Below are 19,623 nucleotides of genomic sequence, written 5' to 3' on the forward strand. Positions count from 1 at the left end.
CATGGCAAACACTGCAAGATTCTTGCAAGTGTTTAGCCCCTAAGCAATAAACACAGATGGCATGGCCATCTGTTAACGACATTTTATAGCCACATTTCGAACATTTTTTAAAGCCCGATGGCTTATGCTCTTTCTCTTTGCCAGACATGACCCACAAAGCACTCGAAACACAAGGAGGGAAGGGAGGGAAGAGCTCTAACTGAAACGCTCGACAAGAAAAAGGGCAAAGGCCCTCTAACTCAAACGGGCCTAGCCCGCCAAACAGAAGGAATTACACAACAACCAAAAACAAATAGCTAATCACAGGGTAGTACAGACGAAGATAGCTATTAAAATAGCTGTTTGGTTATAAAATTTTTAAGCTAAGAGCAAAAACGACCCAAAAAGGCCAAAAAAGGAAGGGTACTTAGCCACAGCCAAGTCGAGACCACGTCGTTACTTCAGAAGCGGCAAACGAGATCTGGGGGTTTGGGCGTGGTGCATCCTGGGATAAGGGGGTTGGCCCAGCCAATGAGAGACTTCGTGCTAGTGTATCGGCCGAGTCGGAGCCGATTCTTGGCTCCGAGCCCATCAGTTATGAATGTGGGCGAGATAGGATCACATTACATCTGTTCTGAACTCATTGGAGTCGGAGGAGGAACATCGAGAGAAGTGGACGGAACAGATACCTGTTGAGGAGGGCTGGACAACAACTTAGCTAGTGCCTGCGACTTCAGCAACTTACTGACCACTCTTTCCACATTGTGGTCCGATAGCCTAGAGGACCAAGAGGAGTGAGAGGATTGGTGACTGAGCTCACTCTGAAGTAAAGGAGACCGTGGAGCCGAATGCACCAATTCAAGTGAGGGGGACCTTAGCCTCTTGTGGCTCTGCCATGGAAGGCAAACCCTGAACCGAAGATGGCTCCGAACTTGCAGCTGATAGCTTAGTGGGTTTAGGGAATTTCACAGGCATCCAGAAATACCCTAAGGATAAGCTTATTCTTACGCTCCTGCAGGACCTCTTGGACTAAAGGCATGGCAGATAGAACAAGAGTCCTGCAGGTGCACAGCGCCTAAACAATAGACGCAAGAAATGTGCCCATCTGTCAGAGACATTTTCTGACAGCATGAGTCACACTTCTTGAACCCAGAAACCTTGGATTCCTCTGACATCCTTGAAAGTAAGGAAAAACAATTATAACAATTACAACCAGAAGCAAAATACAGTCTACAAAAAATACACTACTATAAGGACTATGGCTAAAGGTGCTTTTTTTTTTTTTAAGAGAATAGGAAAGCCTGTAACTTAAACGGCTAGCCTATAAGAGAAGGGTAGAAGGAAACACCTCTAACTTAAACGGCTAACCTGACAAGAAGAGGTAGGGAGGGAGGGGTGGGAGAGAACACTCTAAGTTAAATGAGTTCTACAAGAAAAAGGAGGGATGCTAACAAGCTAACTATCACAAACCAAGACTATCGTTAACAATAAAAACTAGAAGGGTTGAAATCTAGTGAAGAAAGTTATACAAAAAACTTTATACGAGCCTGAGCCAGAAAAACGACACCTCACAGCTGAAGCGGCAAACGAGATCTGGGTAGCTATCGCTAGGCATTATGGGATAGCCTCGAGCCAGTAAACAGCTCTCGAGCGACTGAAGATGGCCGAGTCAGAGAAGAGGATCGGCTCCGATCCCAACCAGCAAGAACGAAGGCGAGATAGACAACTTAACATCACAGTTTTCCTGCAGGTGGAGTGGACCCAAGCAGTACACACAAAGTGAGTGGTCATCCAAAAACAGAATTTTGAGTCCGCACTTTTCACATTTCTTAAACACAGTATCAGCCATAGTAAATAAAAATTAATAACACACACCAGCAAATTTTAAACAAGAGAATTTTTATTTTTAAACAAAGAATAGTGGAAAGGAAGAAATACCAACAATGGTATTTGAAAACTACAGTAAATGTACAATATCAGAGAGAAAAACATAACAACAATAGTATATTGAGGAGTAGAACAGTAAGCAAGAAGGAAAGGGTAAGGGACTAAGAACAATAAAAATGAATCTGAAACAGATTTACGACAAATTAAAAATTTTTAAAAAAACTAGAAAGAAATGTTATTATTTGAAAAATAACAGCTGCTCGAGAGAAGGTGGCACCACGTCTTTTGCTTTCAAGTGGCCAACAAGATCTGAGGTACTTGGAGTTGGTGCATTGTGGGTAAGGGAAGAGCTCGAGAGATTTCTGGTTGTCACAAGCATTTGCAATGGCCAAGTCGGATCCAAGGGATCGGATCTGAACCCATAAGTTGAGGACAGAATGAAAATCGACAATATCAGATCAAAAGACAATTCAGCACTTTTTGAGTTTAAATAACCAAAAAAAGTCTTCAAGGCACTTACTGTAAATATAATAACAAAAATCAAAATACCAGAGAAACAGTCAATAGTAGCCAAAAGATAGCAGTAGCTTTTTTGAATTATTGCTGATTTTTTTCCTTGATCCTTTTGGCTGCTCATGACTTTTTTTTGATATTTTAGTGCTTGTTTTTGGTTCTGCTAAAAGGCTTGTTCATACTCCAAGGTTCAAAGCTTTCTTACCAACTCAAGGAAATAGGTTAGCTAATTCAAATGCACTGGTCTGGGGTATGCCACTTGGTTATCTGAAAAACTGTCTACTGTGGCTGTACTAACTCCATAACTGTAATCCTCACAATTCTGAAAACACCAATATGAATTCAAGTGAAAAGAAAGCTTATACTTTCTGGAAATGCCTAAAGGGGTGAGCGTATGTGAATGTGAAAGATTGATGGTTGGCTACTTAACATTTATTTTACTGCTGTTTTTGTCACCCCCTTGTCCCATGGGGTAAACTAACGAAAGGAACACAACACAAAAGAATGGGAATGTAATCATAATGGACAAAATTATATTTTTCCATTTATTTCAGAGATCTGCTTCACAAAGTGCACATGAGAAACTTAACTGGCAGTTTATTACAGGTAAATTTAAAATCTGTCAGGTCTCTGCTTAAATACTGTAATATGAGGTTTGTAGGAAAATAAGAAGTTATGTACCTACCATAACGTTCCATGTTAGTTGTTGTCTTCTCGTCTTCTTTCTTGCTGGATGGGCTCGGAGCCGATCCTCGGCTCCAACTTGGCCTTCAACTAAAGCTCGAGAGCTATTTACTGGCTCGAGGCTTGCCCATATCCCACAATGCTAGGCAACATATACCCAGATCTCGTTTGGTAGAGCTAACACCATGTAGACACCTGTCCCCACTACAAGGTTTACCTAAAGTGCTAAAAACAGAGAAGGACATAACCTAGAAAAGAGTCAACCAGAGGAAGAAGGCCTCAAAGGGGATTCTTCTCGGTCTGCCCAGGCTAGAGGGATGGAGGGTGGGACGCAAGAAAGAAGGCGAGAAGAAGACAACTAACATGGAACATTATGGTAGGTACATAACTTCTTAATATTAAGTTGTATATCTCGCCTTCATTCTTGCTGGATGGGACAGCGTCCCTAGCACCTTAGCCCTGGGTGGCTCATCGGAACAGACTCTTGAGCACAGTGGAACCAAAATCAGCTCGACTCCTGGAGGCCATATCCAACTTGTAATGTGAAATGAAAGTATGAGGAGTGGCCCATGTGGCTGCAGCACAAATAGATTCCATTGGAAGTCTTGCCTGAAAAGCTACCGACGTAGCTAATGCTCTAGTGGAATGAGCTTTTGGTTTTGTAGGGAGTTCTTTATATCTCAGTTAGTAAATCAAAGTAATAATAGAGGCCAACCACCTGGATAAGGTTACTTTAGAAACTGGCAGGCCCTGCTTGCCCTCAGCATAGGACAGGAAGAGTTGGTCCGATTTTCTGGTTTGTTCAGTCCTATCCAAATAAAAACATAATTGCCTGTGAACATCCAAATAGTGCAACTTTTGTTCAACTCTGTTCGAATAGTTAGGAAAAAAGACAGGAAGATCAATAGCCTGATTCAGATTTGTCTTGGAAGGTATTTTGGGTAAAAAGGAAGGATTAGTCCTGAGTGAAACTCTATCTTTGTGAAAAACAAGATAAGGAGGACGAATACAGAGGGCTTGAAGTTCCGACACTCTTCTACTTGAGGTGATGGCTACTAAGAAGAGAGTCTTCCAGGAGAGTAATTTTAAGGAACAGGAATCAGCAGGTTCAAAAGGAGGGAAAATCAATGAAGTTAATATCAGGTTCAAATCCCACGGAGGCGGGGGATCTTTAACCAGGGGCCTAAGTAAAATAGTCCCTTTAAGAAAAGCTTTGCAAAGTTTGTGGGACATGATGCTGGTCTCTGACAGGCCAGCGTGGAAATTAGCGATAGCAGCCAACTGGACTCTAATGGTGGTAGATGAGGAACCTGCTCGAAAAAGTTCTGCCAAAAAATCTAGAACGTTACGGACAGGGGCAGTAAGGGGGCCTATATTTCTAGCCTCTGCCCAGAAAGAAAAACGTTTCCACTTACTAGCATAAGTCTTTCTGGTAGTAGATTTGTGTGAAGAAAGGATGATTTCACGCACTGGTTGAGAAATATGTGGAAGCCTAGCTAAGGTTGGAAGTGGAGCAACCAAGCTGTGAGGTTGAGAGACTGAAGGGATTGGTGCAGCCCGCCTGACTGATGGATCAAGAGGTCTGGCACTAGGTCCAGATTCCAGGGCTGCTCCAGCAGATGACGATGCAGGAATGGGAGCCAAATTTGTGGAGGCCAGTAAGGGGTAATGAGGATCATCCTGGATCCCAATGCGGTCGCTTTCTGAATCAGTTTTGGAATTAAGGGAAAAGGAGGGAATGCATACAGAAGACCCTGGGGCCAATCGTGAACTAGAGCATCTCTGGGGGAGTGGCAGGAGAGGGGGAAGAGAGTGAAGAAGTCGTCGCACTTGCTGTTGAGAGGGGTTGCGAAAAGGTCGCAGCAAGGTTGACCCCATCTGCGGAAAATTTTGTCCGCTACTAACTGATTGAGAGACCAATCGTGCGGCATGAGAATGGCTCTGCTTTACCTGTCCGCTATGATGTTGGACGTCCCGGGGATGTGCGTTGCTATCAGAAACCATTGAGAGATCATCGCCCACTGCCAGAGTCTGAGTGCTTCTCGACATAAGGGATAGGACCTGGTTCAACCCTGCTTGTTGATGTACCACACTACAGACATATTGTCCATCTGGAATGCAATAGTCCCGGTAGGTAGAGAGTCCTGAAGAGCTTGCAATGCTAAAAGTACCGCTCTCATCTCCAAGACGTTTATGTGCAGGTGGTACTCTAGGGGTTGCCAAGTGCCCTGGACAGTCCTGCCCTGAAAATGCCCCCCCCCACCCGATCAGGGAGGCATCCGTTGTCACCGTGGCAACAGGAGGAGGAAGAACAAATGGTCTGCCTTGAAGTACTTGAGAGGAGACCATCCACCAAGAAAGGTGGTCTTTGCATGACTGGGTGATTATTATGTTGTGAGACATCGGAAGCTGTTGAAAAGACCATTGGGTAAAAAACATCCATTGAAGAATCTGCATGTGAAAACTAGCCAGGGGAAGTAATGTGATTGCTGCTGCCAAGAGACCCAAGGTTTTCAGTACAAATCTGGCCTGAATTCTCTTGCACTGTAGTAAGGTTTGAACATGTCGGCGAATGTCTGATACTCTTTCCAAGGGAAGTTTTTCCAACAGCTCTTTTGTATTTAATATTGCGCCTATAAAAGTTATAGATTGACAAGGCGACAATACAGACTTTTCGAAGTTTATAGAGATACCTAGCTCGGAGCAAGTTTGGATGGTATAATCCCTGGCTCGGAGTAGCTCATGCCTGGTGGAAGCAGTTAGGAGCCAGTCGTCTAGATATGGAAACACCTGGAATCCTCGCCGTCTCAGGTGAGCCGTAACCACTGCCATGCATTTGGTGAACACCCTGGGGGCTGTGGTGAGACCAAAGGGCAGGGCTCTGAATTGATAATGACTGGCTCCCAGCTGGAAGTGGAGAAACCTCCTGGAGCGTCTGTCCATTTTGATATGGTAGTACGCATCCTGAAGCTCTATGGAGCACATCCAATTATCCTGACCCAAAAAGGGTAGAATGGACTGAAGCATGACCATCCGGAACTTCGTTCTTTGAACAGATTTGTTTAACCTGCTGAGATCCAAAATGGGTCTCCAGTCCCCTGTCTTTTTTGCTACCAAAAAGAACTTGGAGTAAATCCCGGAACCTTGCTGGTCTGCTGGGACTGGCTGGATGGCCCTTTTTTCTAGCAGTTTTGAAATTTCTAGTACTGCTTGTTCCCTTAGACTGGGTGGAACATCTGGAAGGGACCTGTTCGTTTGTACAGGGGTGTGGACAAAGGGGATTTTGTAACCCTCGGATATGATAGACCGTACCCATTTGTCTTGTGTGAGGAGTTGTCAGGCTTTTGGGTACAGTGACAATCTTCCCCCGACTGCCTCTGAAGGTGGACAGTCGGGCAGCCCCTCAGGGGTGCTGAAATGGTTTGTCAGAGAAAGATTCTCTGCTACCCTGATTTTGCGGACCCCCTCTGCCCCTCGGGCGGCGTCTATTATTGTTCCCTCCTCTGCCTCTGGAGGGAAACTCGCCACGTGTGTCAGGCACAACTCCCTGGGGTTTCCGAAACCACATTTTTCCACTCTTCTGACCTTTAGGGTATGGTCTAGAGGGAGAAGAAAAACGGACTCCCACGGCAGAGAGAGCCTTGCCTTCCTGCTCACACCTGGTAAAGGTATCCTTCACCTGTGGTCCAAACAAAGCCGAACCATCAAAGGGGATATTGGTGAAGGATGCCTTAAAGGGGTCAGCAAAGTTACATAACCGCATCCAGGCATGTCTTCTCAAAGCCACGCCTGTACCTGCGGCCCTACTCGCCCCATCGGCTGCATAAGAAATGAGCTGCATGGAGGAGTTGACTATAGAGTTAAGGGTCGCCAGCTGGGAGTTAATCTTTTCCTGAGACCCCGCAGCTGATGGATCCTGAAGGGTATCACCCAGTTCCTTGAGAAGATCCCTTTGAAGGCGGGTGAAATGGCACAGATAATTCAGGGACCACAGGGAAAAGGTCGCTGAAGAAAACATCCGCTTCCCATACCTGTCCATTGTCCTAGATTCTTTATTAGGTGGATGGACAGGCACCGAAGGGTCAGCCAACTCCTTCTTAGTGACTGCTGCTACCACCATGGCATCAACAGGGACACCCTTTGTCAGAAACTGTTTGCCAGATGGGGCTGTAATGAATTTAGTGGGCCTGCAGGGAATTGGTTCCACTGTGTCCGGGGCTGTCCACGCCTTCCAAGCTACCACTTCCATGAGCGGGTCGAAAGGCGGAGACACCCAGGAGGTGGAAGGGCTAGAACCAAACGTGTCCAAGTACACCGACTCGTCCTCGGAAGGGTTAAGGGCAGTCCAGTTACCCCTCTGCCTAAGGATCTCAAGGATGTCTGAAAAGGAGACATCCTCAGAGGGGGACCTTGGGGACCCTTCCGAATCCTCCAAGTCGGTGTCAGACGTGACTGACTCGGGGGAGTCAACATGCTTCCTCTTACATTTTCGCTTCTGAGGGGGCTCCTCTGAATGATCGGGGAGGCCTCAGAAGAGGAAGATACACCCAATGGGGCGACCTGGAGCGTCTGTTCTCCATGCTTGGGGACAGGAGGGTGGACAGAGACCGATGCAGGCACCATGGGGGGAGGAGCCAAAGGGGCCGATCGTGGAGCCAACACAGGAATCAGCACGCTCCTCATGACCTCGAAGGCCCCTATCAGGCAGAGAAGAGCGTCCCCTCTCCGAAGAGATGTGAACCCTTCCCGGCACCGAGAGGGACGGCTCCGAGGCCGATGTCGGGGCTGAGCTCACCTGCGCCAAGGCCCCGAAAGGGAGAATGGGGTCGGACAAGGGTCCGATGCCACTCGCCCCCTGGGAGCCGACGAGGGAGTCTCGACGCCCAGATCCCTCCAAGGACGGAACCAATGAAGAGATCGGAGCCGACGAGGGAGCCGAAAGGTGTGGTATCGGCTCTGACGTTCCGACGATTCGAGCGCCAACGAGCTCCGGCTCCGAACACAGTGGAAGAGTTGGAGGAGGAACTGTTGAAGACACAGGGATAGCCACAGTCTGTTGAGAAGGGCTGGTCAACATTTTGGCCAGTGCCTGCAACTTTAGGAGCCTACTGACCACCCTCTCCAAGTCATGATCCGATAGCCTGGAGGACCGAGAGGAGTGGGACCTATGGCTCTCCTCCGATTGAAGCAATGGAGACCTCGGAGCCAAACGAACGGACTCTAAAGAGGGGAACCTTGAATGTTTTCGGCTCAGAGAAGGCTCCGACACCAAGGTCGGAGCTGACTGAGGTCTCAAATTGTCGGCGAGGAGGCAGGAGCTCCGCTTGGCGACGGCTCCGAACAGGGAGCCGATGGTTTGGCGGGCTTTAAGGATTTTCCCGATGGAGGCTTAGCCGGGGATCCTTCTGGCTTAAGTAAGCCCCTCAAAATGAGCTTGTTTCTACGCTCCTGCAGGACTCTCGGACTGAAGGCGTGGCAGACTGAACAAGAGTCCTGCAGGTGTAGGGGGCCCAAGCAATAAACACAAGAAGTGTGACCGTCTGTCAGATACATCTTCTGACAGCACGAGTCACACTTCTTGAAACCTGAGACTTTGTTATCTTTAGACATATTAAAAAAGGGATACCAAAGGGAACAGGTAACTAGTGCTTAAAACAAGGCACACACACACACACACACACACACACACACGCATTAGGTAAAACTTACAGTAATAATAACTATAACCACACTATTACCAACAAATAAATATATATATATATATATATATATATATATATATATGTATATGTATGTGTATATATATATATATATATATATATATATATGTGTATGTATATATATATATATATATATATATATATATATATATATATATATAAAATACAAGAACAAACTATAAGACTAAGTAAAAGTAGCTAATAAGGCCTAACACTACCCTAAAGGGTGGGGGGGGGGAGAAACTCTAACAACAAAAAACGAGTTTCTAACTGGGATCTCAAGGGGTACACAATCTAATTAAACTAAGAGGGAAGATTATCAAAAAATAAGAGGATATTGACAGTAAAAATACAAGAAAAAATTTATACGACCTGGAGCCGGTAAAATCGCAACCTTGTAGCTGAAGTGGCAAACGAGATCTGGGTATCTGTTGCCTAGCATTGTGGGATATGGGGAAGCCTCGAGCCAGTAAACAGCTCTCGAGCTTTAGTAGAAGGCCGAGTCGGAGCCGAGGATCGGCTCCGAACCCATCCAGCAAGAATGAAGGCGAGATAGACAACTTAACATTATCAGTTATCCTTAAAATTATACTGCAGTGCTGCACAAGGAAGGATAAAACAGCTGGTGCTAATGGCAATGATGAATCCCTACCTACAGTTTGAGTTTGTGTTTGTGTGTGTGTGTGGGGGGGGGTGACTATCACTCGCTAACCAACCTCCTGGTGCAAAGGTAAATGAAGTGCACCTAGGGAAAGTGGACTTAAGAAGCTGAACAGCAAATCTGTCCTCTTGGGTGGAAAAGTATCACTAACAGTTTTCTTTTTGGTGGGTGCCAGGGGTCAAAAGCAGTTGCAAATGACTTGCGTTATGACTGGTAATTATTTTGAGAAATATACATGTACCAGGTTTCATCTCAATGCACAGTGTGGACTCGAGAAATAAGGAATGGGGCCATATTAAAAAGGCACTAGCCAAACAGTGTGATTTCTCCATGCCTCAGATTTATATGAATTACTGGAACTGTAACAGGCACTGCTAGAACACTGGGAACTTAACAGTCAGTGATGGTAAGAACATTCAATAATACACTTAAAAAAACTTTCTGTCAAAAGGAAGTCTGACACACACTACTGATGGTTAATAAAGTACATGATGACATGTAGGAACTGTTCACTTTGCAATGACATACTGTGGAAAGACTTAACACAGGGTGGTCTTGAGAAGGACTCTGCAAAAAGTGCGAGACCCAGTGAAAAATGAAACTGTTAAATTCAAATGCTTGCTGTTAAATTTTAAGCATTTTACCTCTCAACATGCTATCTCTGCTACTCATATATAACAATTCTGAGGGTGACACACTTCAGAGAAAGATAAATACTTGCAGACACTGCAGTTTCACAGTTGATATTTATTCCCCATCACACTTATACATTTCACTAGTTTGAGGATGGAAATTATCAGACTTTCAATATATAACAGAGAACAGAAGTACTGCTAAGAAAAATGGAAAAAAGAAGATATTAATACAAAAATCACACGATTCATATGTTTGTTTATGTACCTGTTCAAAAAGCTACCTTAAAGATATTAAGAATTCTACAATATCAGTGAAGCAAATCTGGAAAGCCTTTAACAGTAAAGGCTTTCTCACCTGAAACTACTTTTGTTCTCAGTAAACAGGACTTCAGCTGTAAATTTACTACTGAAATGATACAACGGTACCAATATACACAGGGAAAATGACGCTTGCACTTAACTCACCTTGTGGAGAGAAGAAAGATCCAGGTTGCTGTATTGTTTGGGTCATTAAAATTATTAATTAAGCGTTCTCGTTCCGATGCAGATGTGCTACCATCCAGCCCTGTGGAAGAAAGTAAAACTCAGGAGGAGAAACCAATGTGAGACTAAAGTGTAATGAACATTACAATACATAGACACATACATTTCACGTCTGAAAGATACAGTACAACAATTAGCTATATTCATCATGGGATTCCTTGTGGGAAAAATATACATTTGATTTCCGAATACCAGACACAATGAATGCAAGAGAGACAGAGAAAGACTGACCCACGAAGAAGTAAAAACGGTACCTTCAACCAGGATGAACAAAAAGATTTTGCTCACAAGCACCTCAAACCTGAAATGTCTGAATTAGTAACATTCTCATGCACTAGAAAATAAATACTCCAGGGAAAAGAAAGGGAATAATACAGGAAGTGATGCACAGTTTACTAAAACAAGTAATTGGATGGACATACCCTCTAACTCAACAATCAATTAAAGTACAGTTTTGTACCTACCATAAATGTAGATGTTCGAGGATCCACATTGCTGCAGTCCTAACCATTGGGGGTAGTCCGCTGTCCAGTCGGCCCGAATACCAAAGTATATGGCTGACGTCGGTCAAGGCGCATTAGACTGATGTCAGGACGTCAGGGTACTAATGCGCATGACCGACGTCATATCCTCAGTCTTTTCTTGCCCCAGATGTCAGAAGACCCTAAAAAGACAAGGCCTAAACCAAAAACACCAAAAAAACCCTGCACCAAACATATATACAATATATACAAATTTACAAGAATATAGCCTAACCCACACCACCACCCCTAAACACAGAGGGGAAGGAGGGAGGGTAAATTGGACTGCAGCAATGTGGATCCTCGAACATCTACATTTATGGTAGGTACAAAACTGTACTATGTGCTTCATTCCACATTGCTGCAGTCCTAACCATTGGGTAGAATCCCAAAGCAGAGGTAAGGGAGGCTGGCAAATCATAAGGAAGCAGGAGCTGTCAACATGCCTTGCAAAATAGCTGTGGCAAAACCAGCCCTAGATTTAGAGTAGAGAGGAAGGTGGTAATGCTTAGAGAAAGTATGTACTGAACTCCAAGTAGCTGCCTCCAAAATATCCTTAGTTGCCACCCCTTAGAAATGCTGTAGAAGTGGCAGTAGCCCTAGTGGAATGAGGCCTAATCCCAGCTGGAATCTCCTTGCCATGATGGGAATAACAAAATGAAATGCAAAACCCAATCCACTTAGAAATAGTTTGCTTAGACACAGGCTTGCCCTGAGAACTCAAAGCAAAAGAAACAAACAACTGCTGAGACTGCCTGAAATCCTTAGTCCTGCTTAAATAATAACGTAACTGCCTATGTACATCCAAAGTGTGCAAAATCTTTTCTCCCTTATTTTGGGGATCTGCATAGAAAGTAGGCAAATGAATAGTTTGGTTTAAAGCCACACTAGAAACCACCTTAGGCATAAAGGAAGGATTAGTACGTAATGATACCCTATCCTTATGGAAAATCAAAAGGGCTCTACTGCCATAAGGGCCCGCAACTCAGAAACCCTTCTTGCAGAAGTAATAGCCAACAAAAAATCAGTCCTCCATGACAAGTATTTCAACTCAGCAGTAGCCGAGGCTCAAAAGGTTGTAGAGTAAGTTTTTCCAACACAAAATTGAGATCCCAAGCAGGAGTAGGAGCTCACGTGGGGTCTTATATTCTTTGCCCCTCTAAGAAACTGCTTGAACAAAGGATGCGAAAACAATGGAGGGTCACAATCATAGTGAGCTGAAATTGCTGCAGCATGAATCTTAATGGAAGAGAAGGACAAACCTTTGTCCAATAACTCAGTAAGATATTGAAGAGCCACACTCAAATTAGGCTCAGAAATCTCTAAATTCTTTGCTGCACTCCAAAATAAAAATCTCTTCCATTTTTCTGCGTACACTTTCCTTGTACTAGGTCTTCTGGCTTCCATAATCACATTTAAAACTTGTTGAGGAAGTTGAGACCTGCTGTGTTTCAAAACAGAATATGCCATGCTGTTAGATGAAGAGAGTGAAGCTTGACATTGAGCAGGTGACCGTCCTTCTGAGATAACAGGTGTGGAATCAAAGGTAAAGGCCATGGAGGCTTCCTTACCAGACTCCTTAGTAGTGGGTACCAGTGTTGCCGAGGCCAATCTGGAGCTATTAAAATCATCCTTGGCTTGTCTTGTCTGACCTTTAGGAGCACCTTTGGGAGAAGAGGCAGAGGTGGAAAGGCATACACATGAAGATTTTTCCAACTGAAAGAAAGAGCATCCACTTTCCAAGCTGTAAGATGAAACCCCTTTGTGCAAAACTTTGGCAGCTGGTGGTTCAGTGGAGAAGCGAACAGATCTATGTCTGGAGTTCCCCATGACACTGTCAATTTGTGAAATACATGAAGATCCAGTTTCCACTCGTGGGGATCCATGATTTGCCTGCTTAACACATCTGCTAAGGAGTTCTGTGCTCCCGGCAGAAACCTTGCCTGAAGAGTTAGTTGCAAGCTGAGCGCAGTCTCCCATAAAATCATTGCTTGCCTGCATAGAGGATAAGAATGTGTTCCCCCTTGTTTGTTGATGTACCACATGACAGTTGTGTTGTCTGTTAGAATCAACACCTGCCCAGGAAGAAGTAACTCCTTGAAAGCCATTAATGCAAACTGGACTGCTAACATCTCTTTCATGTTGATATGTAGATGCTGTAGTCTGGCAGGCCACTTGTCTTGTATCCACTTTCCATTTAGATGAGCTCCCAAGCAATGTCCGAGGCATCTGTCGTTAAAATCTGACTCGCCTCTGGCCGGGTCACAGAGAGTCCCTTGTTTAGGTGACATTCCTGAGCCCACCACAAAAATTCTTTTTGAATGCAAGGTATTATTTGAATGACAGTGTCCAAATCCTGGCAGTGCTGTGTCCACACATTTTTGAGATACCATTGCAGCTTCCTCATATGCAGTTTGGCATTGGGAAGCACCAGAATACAAGATGCCATGAACCCTAAGGCTTGAAGGACTGTCCTTGCAGTCAGCCCGGACTGAAGAGATAGTTGATGGAAGTAACTGGAAAGATTCTGTTGCTTGTCCGGGGTTAAAAAGGCCATCTGGGCTGCTGTATTCAGTCTCACACCCAGAAAGCACATGTCTTGAGAGGGTACTAGACTGGACTTTATTTCGTTCACAGAATACCCTAGGCATCTTAGCACTGCTATGACATATTCCAGATGCTGTAGAAGGTCTTCCTTTTCTTGAGCCAGAATCAGGCAGTCGTCCAAGTAAGGATAGATTTGAATTCCTTTTAGCCTGAAGTAAGCTATCACTGGAGCCAGAACCTTTGTGAATACTCTGGGCAGTAGATAAGCCAAAGGGCAACGCAGAGAACTGATAATGAGAATTTCCAGCTCGAAAACGCAGATACTTCCTGCAACTTAGTCTTATAGGCACATGAAGGTAAGCTTCCTTGAGATCTAAAGTTACCATCCAATGATCTTTGCCCAGCAGAGGTAAAAGCTGTTGTAACGTCAACATCTTGAACTTGGGAATGTCCAGATAAGTGTTGAGGATAGATAAATCCAAAATTGGTCTCCACGTGTTCCCCTTCTTTGGTACTAGGAACAGGCGAGAGTAAAATCCTAGGCCCCTTTCTGGTACAGGGACTGGCTGAATGGCCCCTATTTGGAGTAACAGAGAAATTTGCTTGTGAGCCTCTTTCCTTTGTGGAGGGGGAACGTCTGGCATGCCTTTGAAAGGGGGCAATGTATGGAAATAAAACCTGTAACCGTGGTGAATGATATCCAACACCCATCTGTCTTGAGTGATTAAATCCCAATTTTCTTTGAAAAGAGACAGTCTTCCTCCCAAAGGAGCTGCCAGACGAGAATCTACTGGCAGCTGAAAAGGCAGGTCATTGGGTCTGTTTACGAAAGGACTGACCCCTGCCCTCACCAGAAGTCTGAGCAGGTGAACCCCCTGTTCTAGGCTTAAAAGAACCTTGAGCTCTGCCCCTACCACGTCTAGACCAACCCCTAGACTGAGAATCATAAGCAGGATATGTCCATCCCTTAGTAGGCCAATTTCTACTAAACTTAGGTGGCTGCACCTGCAAAAAATCTTTAACAGTTTGCATAGACTTAGCTTTGTCCTCCATTTTCTTTAAAACTGCTTCCACAGGCGAACCAAATAACACATCAGACTGTAAAGGAGCATCCAAAATCCTAGTCTTAACATGCTCTGCTAAATTCTGATCCCTCAACCAGGCATGCCTGCGAAGAACAGAACTAGTGGCAGCCACCCTCGAGGAGGCCTGCACAGCATCAAAACCACATTGCAAAGAATGCTTACCCACTTGTTCAGACACATGAACTAAATCCAGCAACTCTTTACACTCTATACCTTCCGCCAAAGCATCCACCTTAGATTTCAATTGTGAAAGGAGATAATTTTGATATTTTAGCATGTGAAACTGACAATTCAACGCTCTCATGGCTAAAGTGGAAGAAGTATACACTTTCTTTCCCCACCTATCCAAAGCCCTTGCCTCTTTATCAGTGGGAACAGGATTTTTAACAACAGAGGCCTTAACACCTTTAGGCCCCTGAGAAATAGTTTCGGGTCTGCCCTAGGCCTCTTCAACAGACACTCATCAGCTTCAGGCACCCTATAGTACCTATCAGGTTTAACAGGGCAGGAGGCAAAGAATCAGGGTTCAGGGAAGCCTCTGCAAAACATCTTCCACCACATTCAACACAGGAGGTATAGCTAAGGGCCTATGCTGGGGTAAAATAAGAATTCCCTAAGCCTTTTCCTGGAATCAGAGTAATCTTGGCCTTCCCATTTAAAGTGCTCCCTCATGGAATGCAGAGTCTCTGAAAATGAGAAATCCTCAGGAGGAGAAGCTGTAGGAGTGGAATCATCCACATCAGAATCAGAATAAGGAGGATACTCCTGCAAGTCTTCCAGAAGACTCAGAAGCCTCCGAACACTGTTCAAAACTCTCAAACTCAGGTTCCACCCTAGGCCTCTTATCAGGAGGGGGCATAGAGCCTCTAATCATAGTAATTAAATCTTCTGCCATTTTAAGCATATGTTTCTTAGGCACAGAACCTGAAGTGCTAGGAGAAGCCCCCACTGAAGCTAAACTTGGCCTACCTCTCAAAGAAGTTTTGGAAACAGAAGGAGAAGCTCTAACTACCTTGGGAAGAGAGGGAAGAACAGTTACCTGAGAAGCCCCCTCAGCCTGGCCTACCTCCTGAGAGGGCACATCCTGTAACAGTAAAGTCTCTGCCTGAGACTCCAAAGAAACTCCTGGCAAAACCTCTGGCTCCACTGAGCCTTCTAAAGAACCGACGTCCGGGACTGCCGGTTCATCAACCCTAGGCTTTGCTGTTTTGTCTTTGCGCTTTTGGATTAAGCGGGCCGGAGCATCCGGCGGCATTTTATAATTACAACGCTTCCCAAACACTAACCTGGCACAGTCTAACCTTCTCTTAATTGTGCGTTTGTTAAATCTAGCACAAGAGCGCAACCAACAACGCCGTGCTCAGGCCCTAAACAAGGTATACACAAAGTATGGTAATCCCTATGAGGTATCTGCTTCCCACAAGAAATACAGTTATTCACTTTTCTGACATCCGGTTAAATACTGAGGCAAGAAAAACCAAAATGTTCTAACGGGTACTTAGCCAACTTTGATTCGGTCTGAAACTCCGACTTCGGAAATTTTTCAGAACGCCAACCTGCACTCGCAAAACTGCTTCTGCATCGGACCATGCGGCAAAAAAGACTGAGGATATGACGTCGGTCATGCGCATTAGTACCCTGACGTCCTGACATCAGTCTAATGCGCCTTGACCGACGTCAGCCATATACTTTGGTATTCGGGCCGACTGGACAGCGGACTACCCCCAATGGTTAGGACTGCAGCAATGTGGAATGAAGAACATCTATAGATATGGCATGTCTTACTAAAATAAAAGGCAACAGCAGATGAAACAATACATCCTAAAATGCACTTATTTGCCGAATCCTTTTAAGGCAACATAAAAACACATTAAACCAGTCTTTCCAGCAGTACTCACTATAGTAATTGACGTTACGAATCCACACTTGTCCTGGCTGCACTTCACTGAACGGCGAACTAGGTATCTGTCTTTTTGACAAGAATTCTTCAATAATAGTTAAGGTAGAAAGACTCTGACTGCAAGGAAAAGAAAGTCAGAACAGTTAAAATACATGTGCATCTTAAACACTGAGTCTTTCCAATGAGGAAAGAACTAGTAGCCATTAACAGCAATTACACTACAAAGCTAAGAAAAATAAAGTGGAGATCTGTGACTAGACACTTGAATAAGTGTTACACTAAAAAGAAGTTACGTACTTACCATAATGTTTCATGTGAGTTGTTCATCTCGCCTTTATTCTTACACATGGGTATGGAGCCGAGCTATCGGCTCTGAGTCGGCCGCTTTACTAGCTAAAGATCTCAGAGTAGCTCGAGGCCAGGCCCCTATCACTTGATGCTCTCTGTCCTACCCCAGATCTAGGTTTGCTGAACTCAGCATGAGCAAGTATAATTCACCAAATACTCTAGCCGGAGTAAGAAATCCTAGAACAAGACTACCAGACCCCAAGTCTAACCGTTCTTCGAGACCTTGGAGGGGGAAGGTGGGTGGGAATGTAAGAATAAAGGCAAGATGAACAAGTCACATAGAAAGAACATTATGGTTAAGTACATAACTTCTTTATGTGAAGTTCAATCTCGCCGTTTATTCTTACGCATGGGTAGCGTCCCAAGCACCCTAACCCTGGGTGGCTCACAGGAGTATATTTCTGAGGAGTTCACTTTGTAATGTGTGATAAAGGTATGAGGCTTAGACTAAGTGGCAGCTGCACATATAGTGTCCAAAGTTAAATTAGCTGTATAAGCTGAAGATGTGGAGACAGCTCTAGTTGAATGGGCCTTCACACCATGTTCTAATGTTTGGTTCACTGAAGAGTAGATAAGTTTGATGCAGTCAGTTAACCACTTGGAAAGGGTAACTTTAGAAACTGGTAATCCTTTCTTGGCGGCAGCATAAGATACAAAAAGTTTGTCAGATCTTCTAAACTCCTTTGCCCTGTCCAAACAGAATCTCAAGTGTCTGTGGACATCAAGTTTATGCAACATGTATTCCAACTGATTAGAATGATTGCTGAAAAAAGTAGGAAGTTCAATAGTTTGGTTCAGATTGGTCTCAGAACACATTTTTGGCAAAAAATGAAGGATTAGTCCTCTGAGATGCCTTGCCTGGATGTAACACCAAATACGGTGGTTTGACAGAAAGGGCTTGAAGCTCACATACCCTGCGTGCTGAGGTAATGGCCACCAAGAAAATAGTCTTCCAGGAAAGAAACTTCAACTGACAAGATGATGCAGGTTCAAAGTGCGGGGGGGAGAATAACATGGGACAGCACAAAATTTAGATTCCAGGGAGTAAAAGGCTGTCTAACAGATGGCCTAAGATAAATGGTGCCCTTAAGGAAGGCCCAACATAATCTGTGAGACATTATGTTAGAACCTTCAGTTTCAAGATGGCAGCCAAATGGACTCTAATAGTGGCAGCTACAGCACCTTCGTGAAAAAGCTTAGAGAGGAATTCCAGGATATTAGCAATTGGGGCAACATAAGGATCAATGTTATTCTGAGAGGCCCAAAAAGCAAATTGCTTCCATTTACTAGCATACAACTTTCTGGTGGAAACCTTATGTGAAGACACAAGAATGTGCTGTACCTCCGAAGAAAAATCGTGTGACCTGGCTAGATAGGGAATCAGAGCAGCTAAGCTGCCAATCTGAGGGAACGAAGGGAGGGATGGAGGGCCCCTGATGAATGTGTCAGTAGGTCTGGAACTGGGTCCAGAATCCAATGTTCTTCTAGTTGATAGAGTCAAAGGAAGAGGAACCAAATCTGACGAAGCCAAAAAGGGGCTATTAAGATTACAGTCATTCCCAGGGTTTTGGCTTTCTGCAAGAATTTCGGAATCAGGTGTATAGGTGGAAAGGCATACAGGAGTCCCGGGGGCCAATTGTGTACGAGCGAGTCCCTTGGGTTGTCCCCTGGTGGTGGATTCAGGGCAAAGTAGCTTCTGCATTTGGCATTCATAGGGTATGCAAACAGATCGCAGCAAGGCTGGCCATATCTGCGTAAAATCTTCTCCGCAACTTCGTTTTTGAGAGACCACTCGTGTGGTAGCAAAATGGCTCTGCTCAATTTGTCTGCTATCACAGTGGATTTCCCTGGGATATGCATTGCTATCAGAAAGCGCCCGGTGGACACAGCCCACTGCCAAATTCTCAAGGCCTCTCGACACAGGGGATAAGACTTGGTTCCCCCTTGCTTGTTGATGTACCAGACTACCGACAAGTTGCCGGTCTGTATCACAATTGTCCCTAGAGGCAGAGAGTCATGGAAGTGCTACAACGCCAAAAGCACAGCTCTCAGCTCCAGAACACTGATGTGCAACTGTGACTCTGTCTACGACCAGGTGCCTTGGGCTGTTCTTCCCTGAAAAAGTCCCCCCCCCACCCTATCAGAGAAGCATCTGTGGTCACTGTGGCTGATGGCAGGAGGAGAACAAATGGTCGGCCCTCTGTAATTTGTTGGCTGGTCGACCACCAGCGAAGATCCTTCTTGCAAGAGTCCGTAAATATGATTCAGAATGACATGGGAAGTTGTTGGTACAACCACTGGGTGAACAGTAACCATTGAAGAATCCTCATGTGCATACGTCCCAGAGGAACTGCTATGAGCATAGCTGCCATGGTGCCTAAGAGTTTCAATACTTGATGGGCCGGTACCTTTCTTCTCTGCAGAACGTCGGAGACCTGGTTTCAGAGAGTGGCTATTCTGTCCAGGGGCAATCTGATTGTGGCGGTGGTCGTGTCTACTTCTGCTCCGATAAAGGAGATATGCTGCGATGGCGACAATGCAGACTTTTTGAAATTGATAGTGATGCCTAACTGAGAGCAAAGACTGAGAGTGTGATCCCT

At 44.8% G+C, this 19,623-nt stretch overlaps 1 protein-coding gene across 1 annotated transcript in view; it reads right to left on the minus strand.

The window, feature by feature from the left end:
- Nucleotides 1–19,623, minus strand: part of RAD54L2 (RAD54 like 2) — a 2,252,401-nt gene that overhangs the window by 888,696 nt on the left and 1,344,082 nt on the right. Inside the window, exons 15-16 of the mRNA XM_044077481.1 lie at nucleotides 16,674–16,792; nucleotides 10,545–10,644 (exon numbers count right to left, since the gene is read on the minus strand). Coding sequence (XP_043933416.1) covers nucleotides 10,545–10,644; nucleotides 16,674–16,792 — 219 coding nt within the window. The remainder of the gene's footprint in view (nucleotides 1–10,544; nucleotides 10,645–16,673; nucleotides 16,793–19,623) is intronic.

The sequence above is a fragment of the Protopterus annectens genome, chromosome 7.part0 (genome assembly GCF_019279795.1).
Source record: "Protopterus annectens isolate FY-2018-M chromosome 7.part0, PAN1.0, whole genome shotgun sequence".
Taxonomy (NCBI): Eukaryota; Metazoa; Chordata; order Ceratodontiformes; family Protopteridae; genus Protopterus; species Protopterus annectens.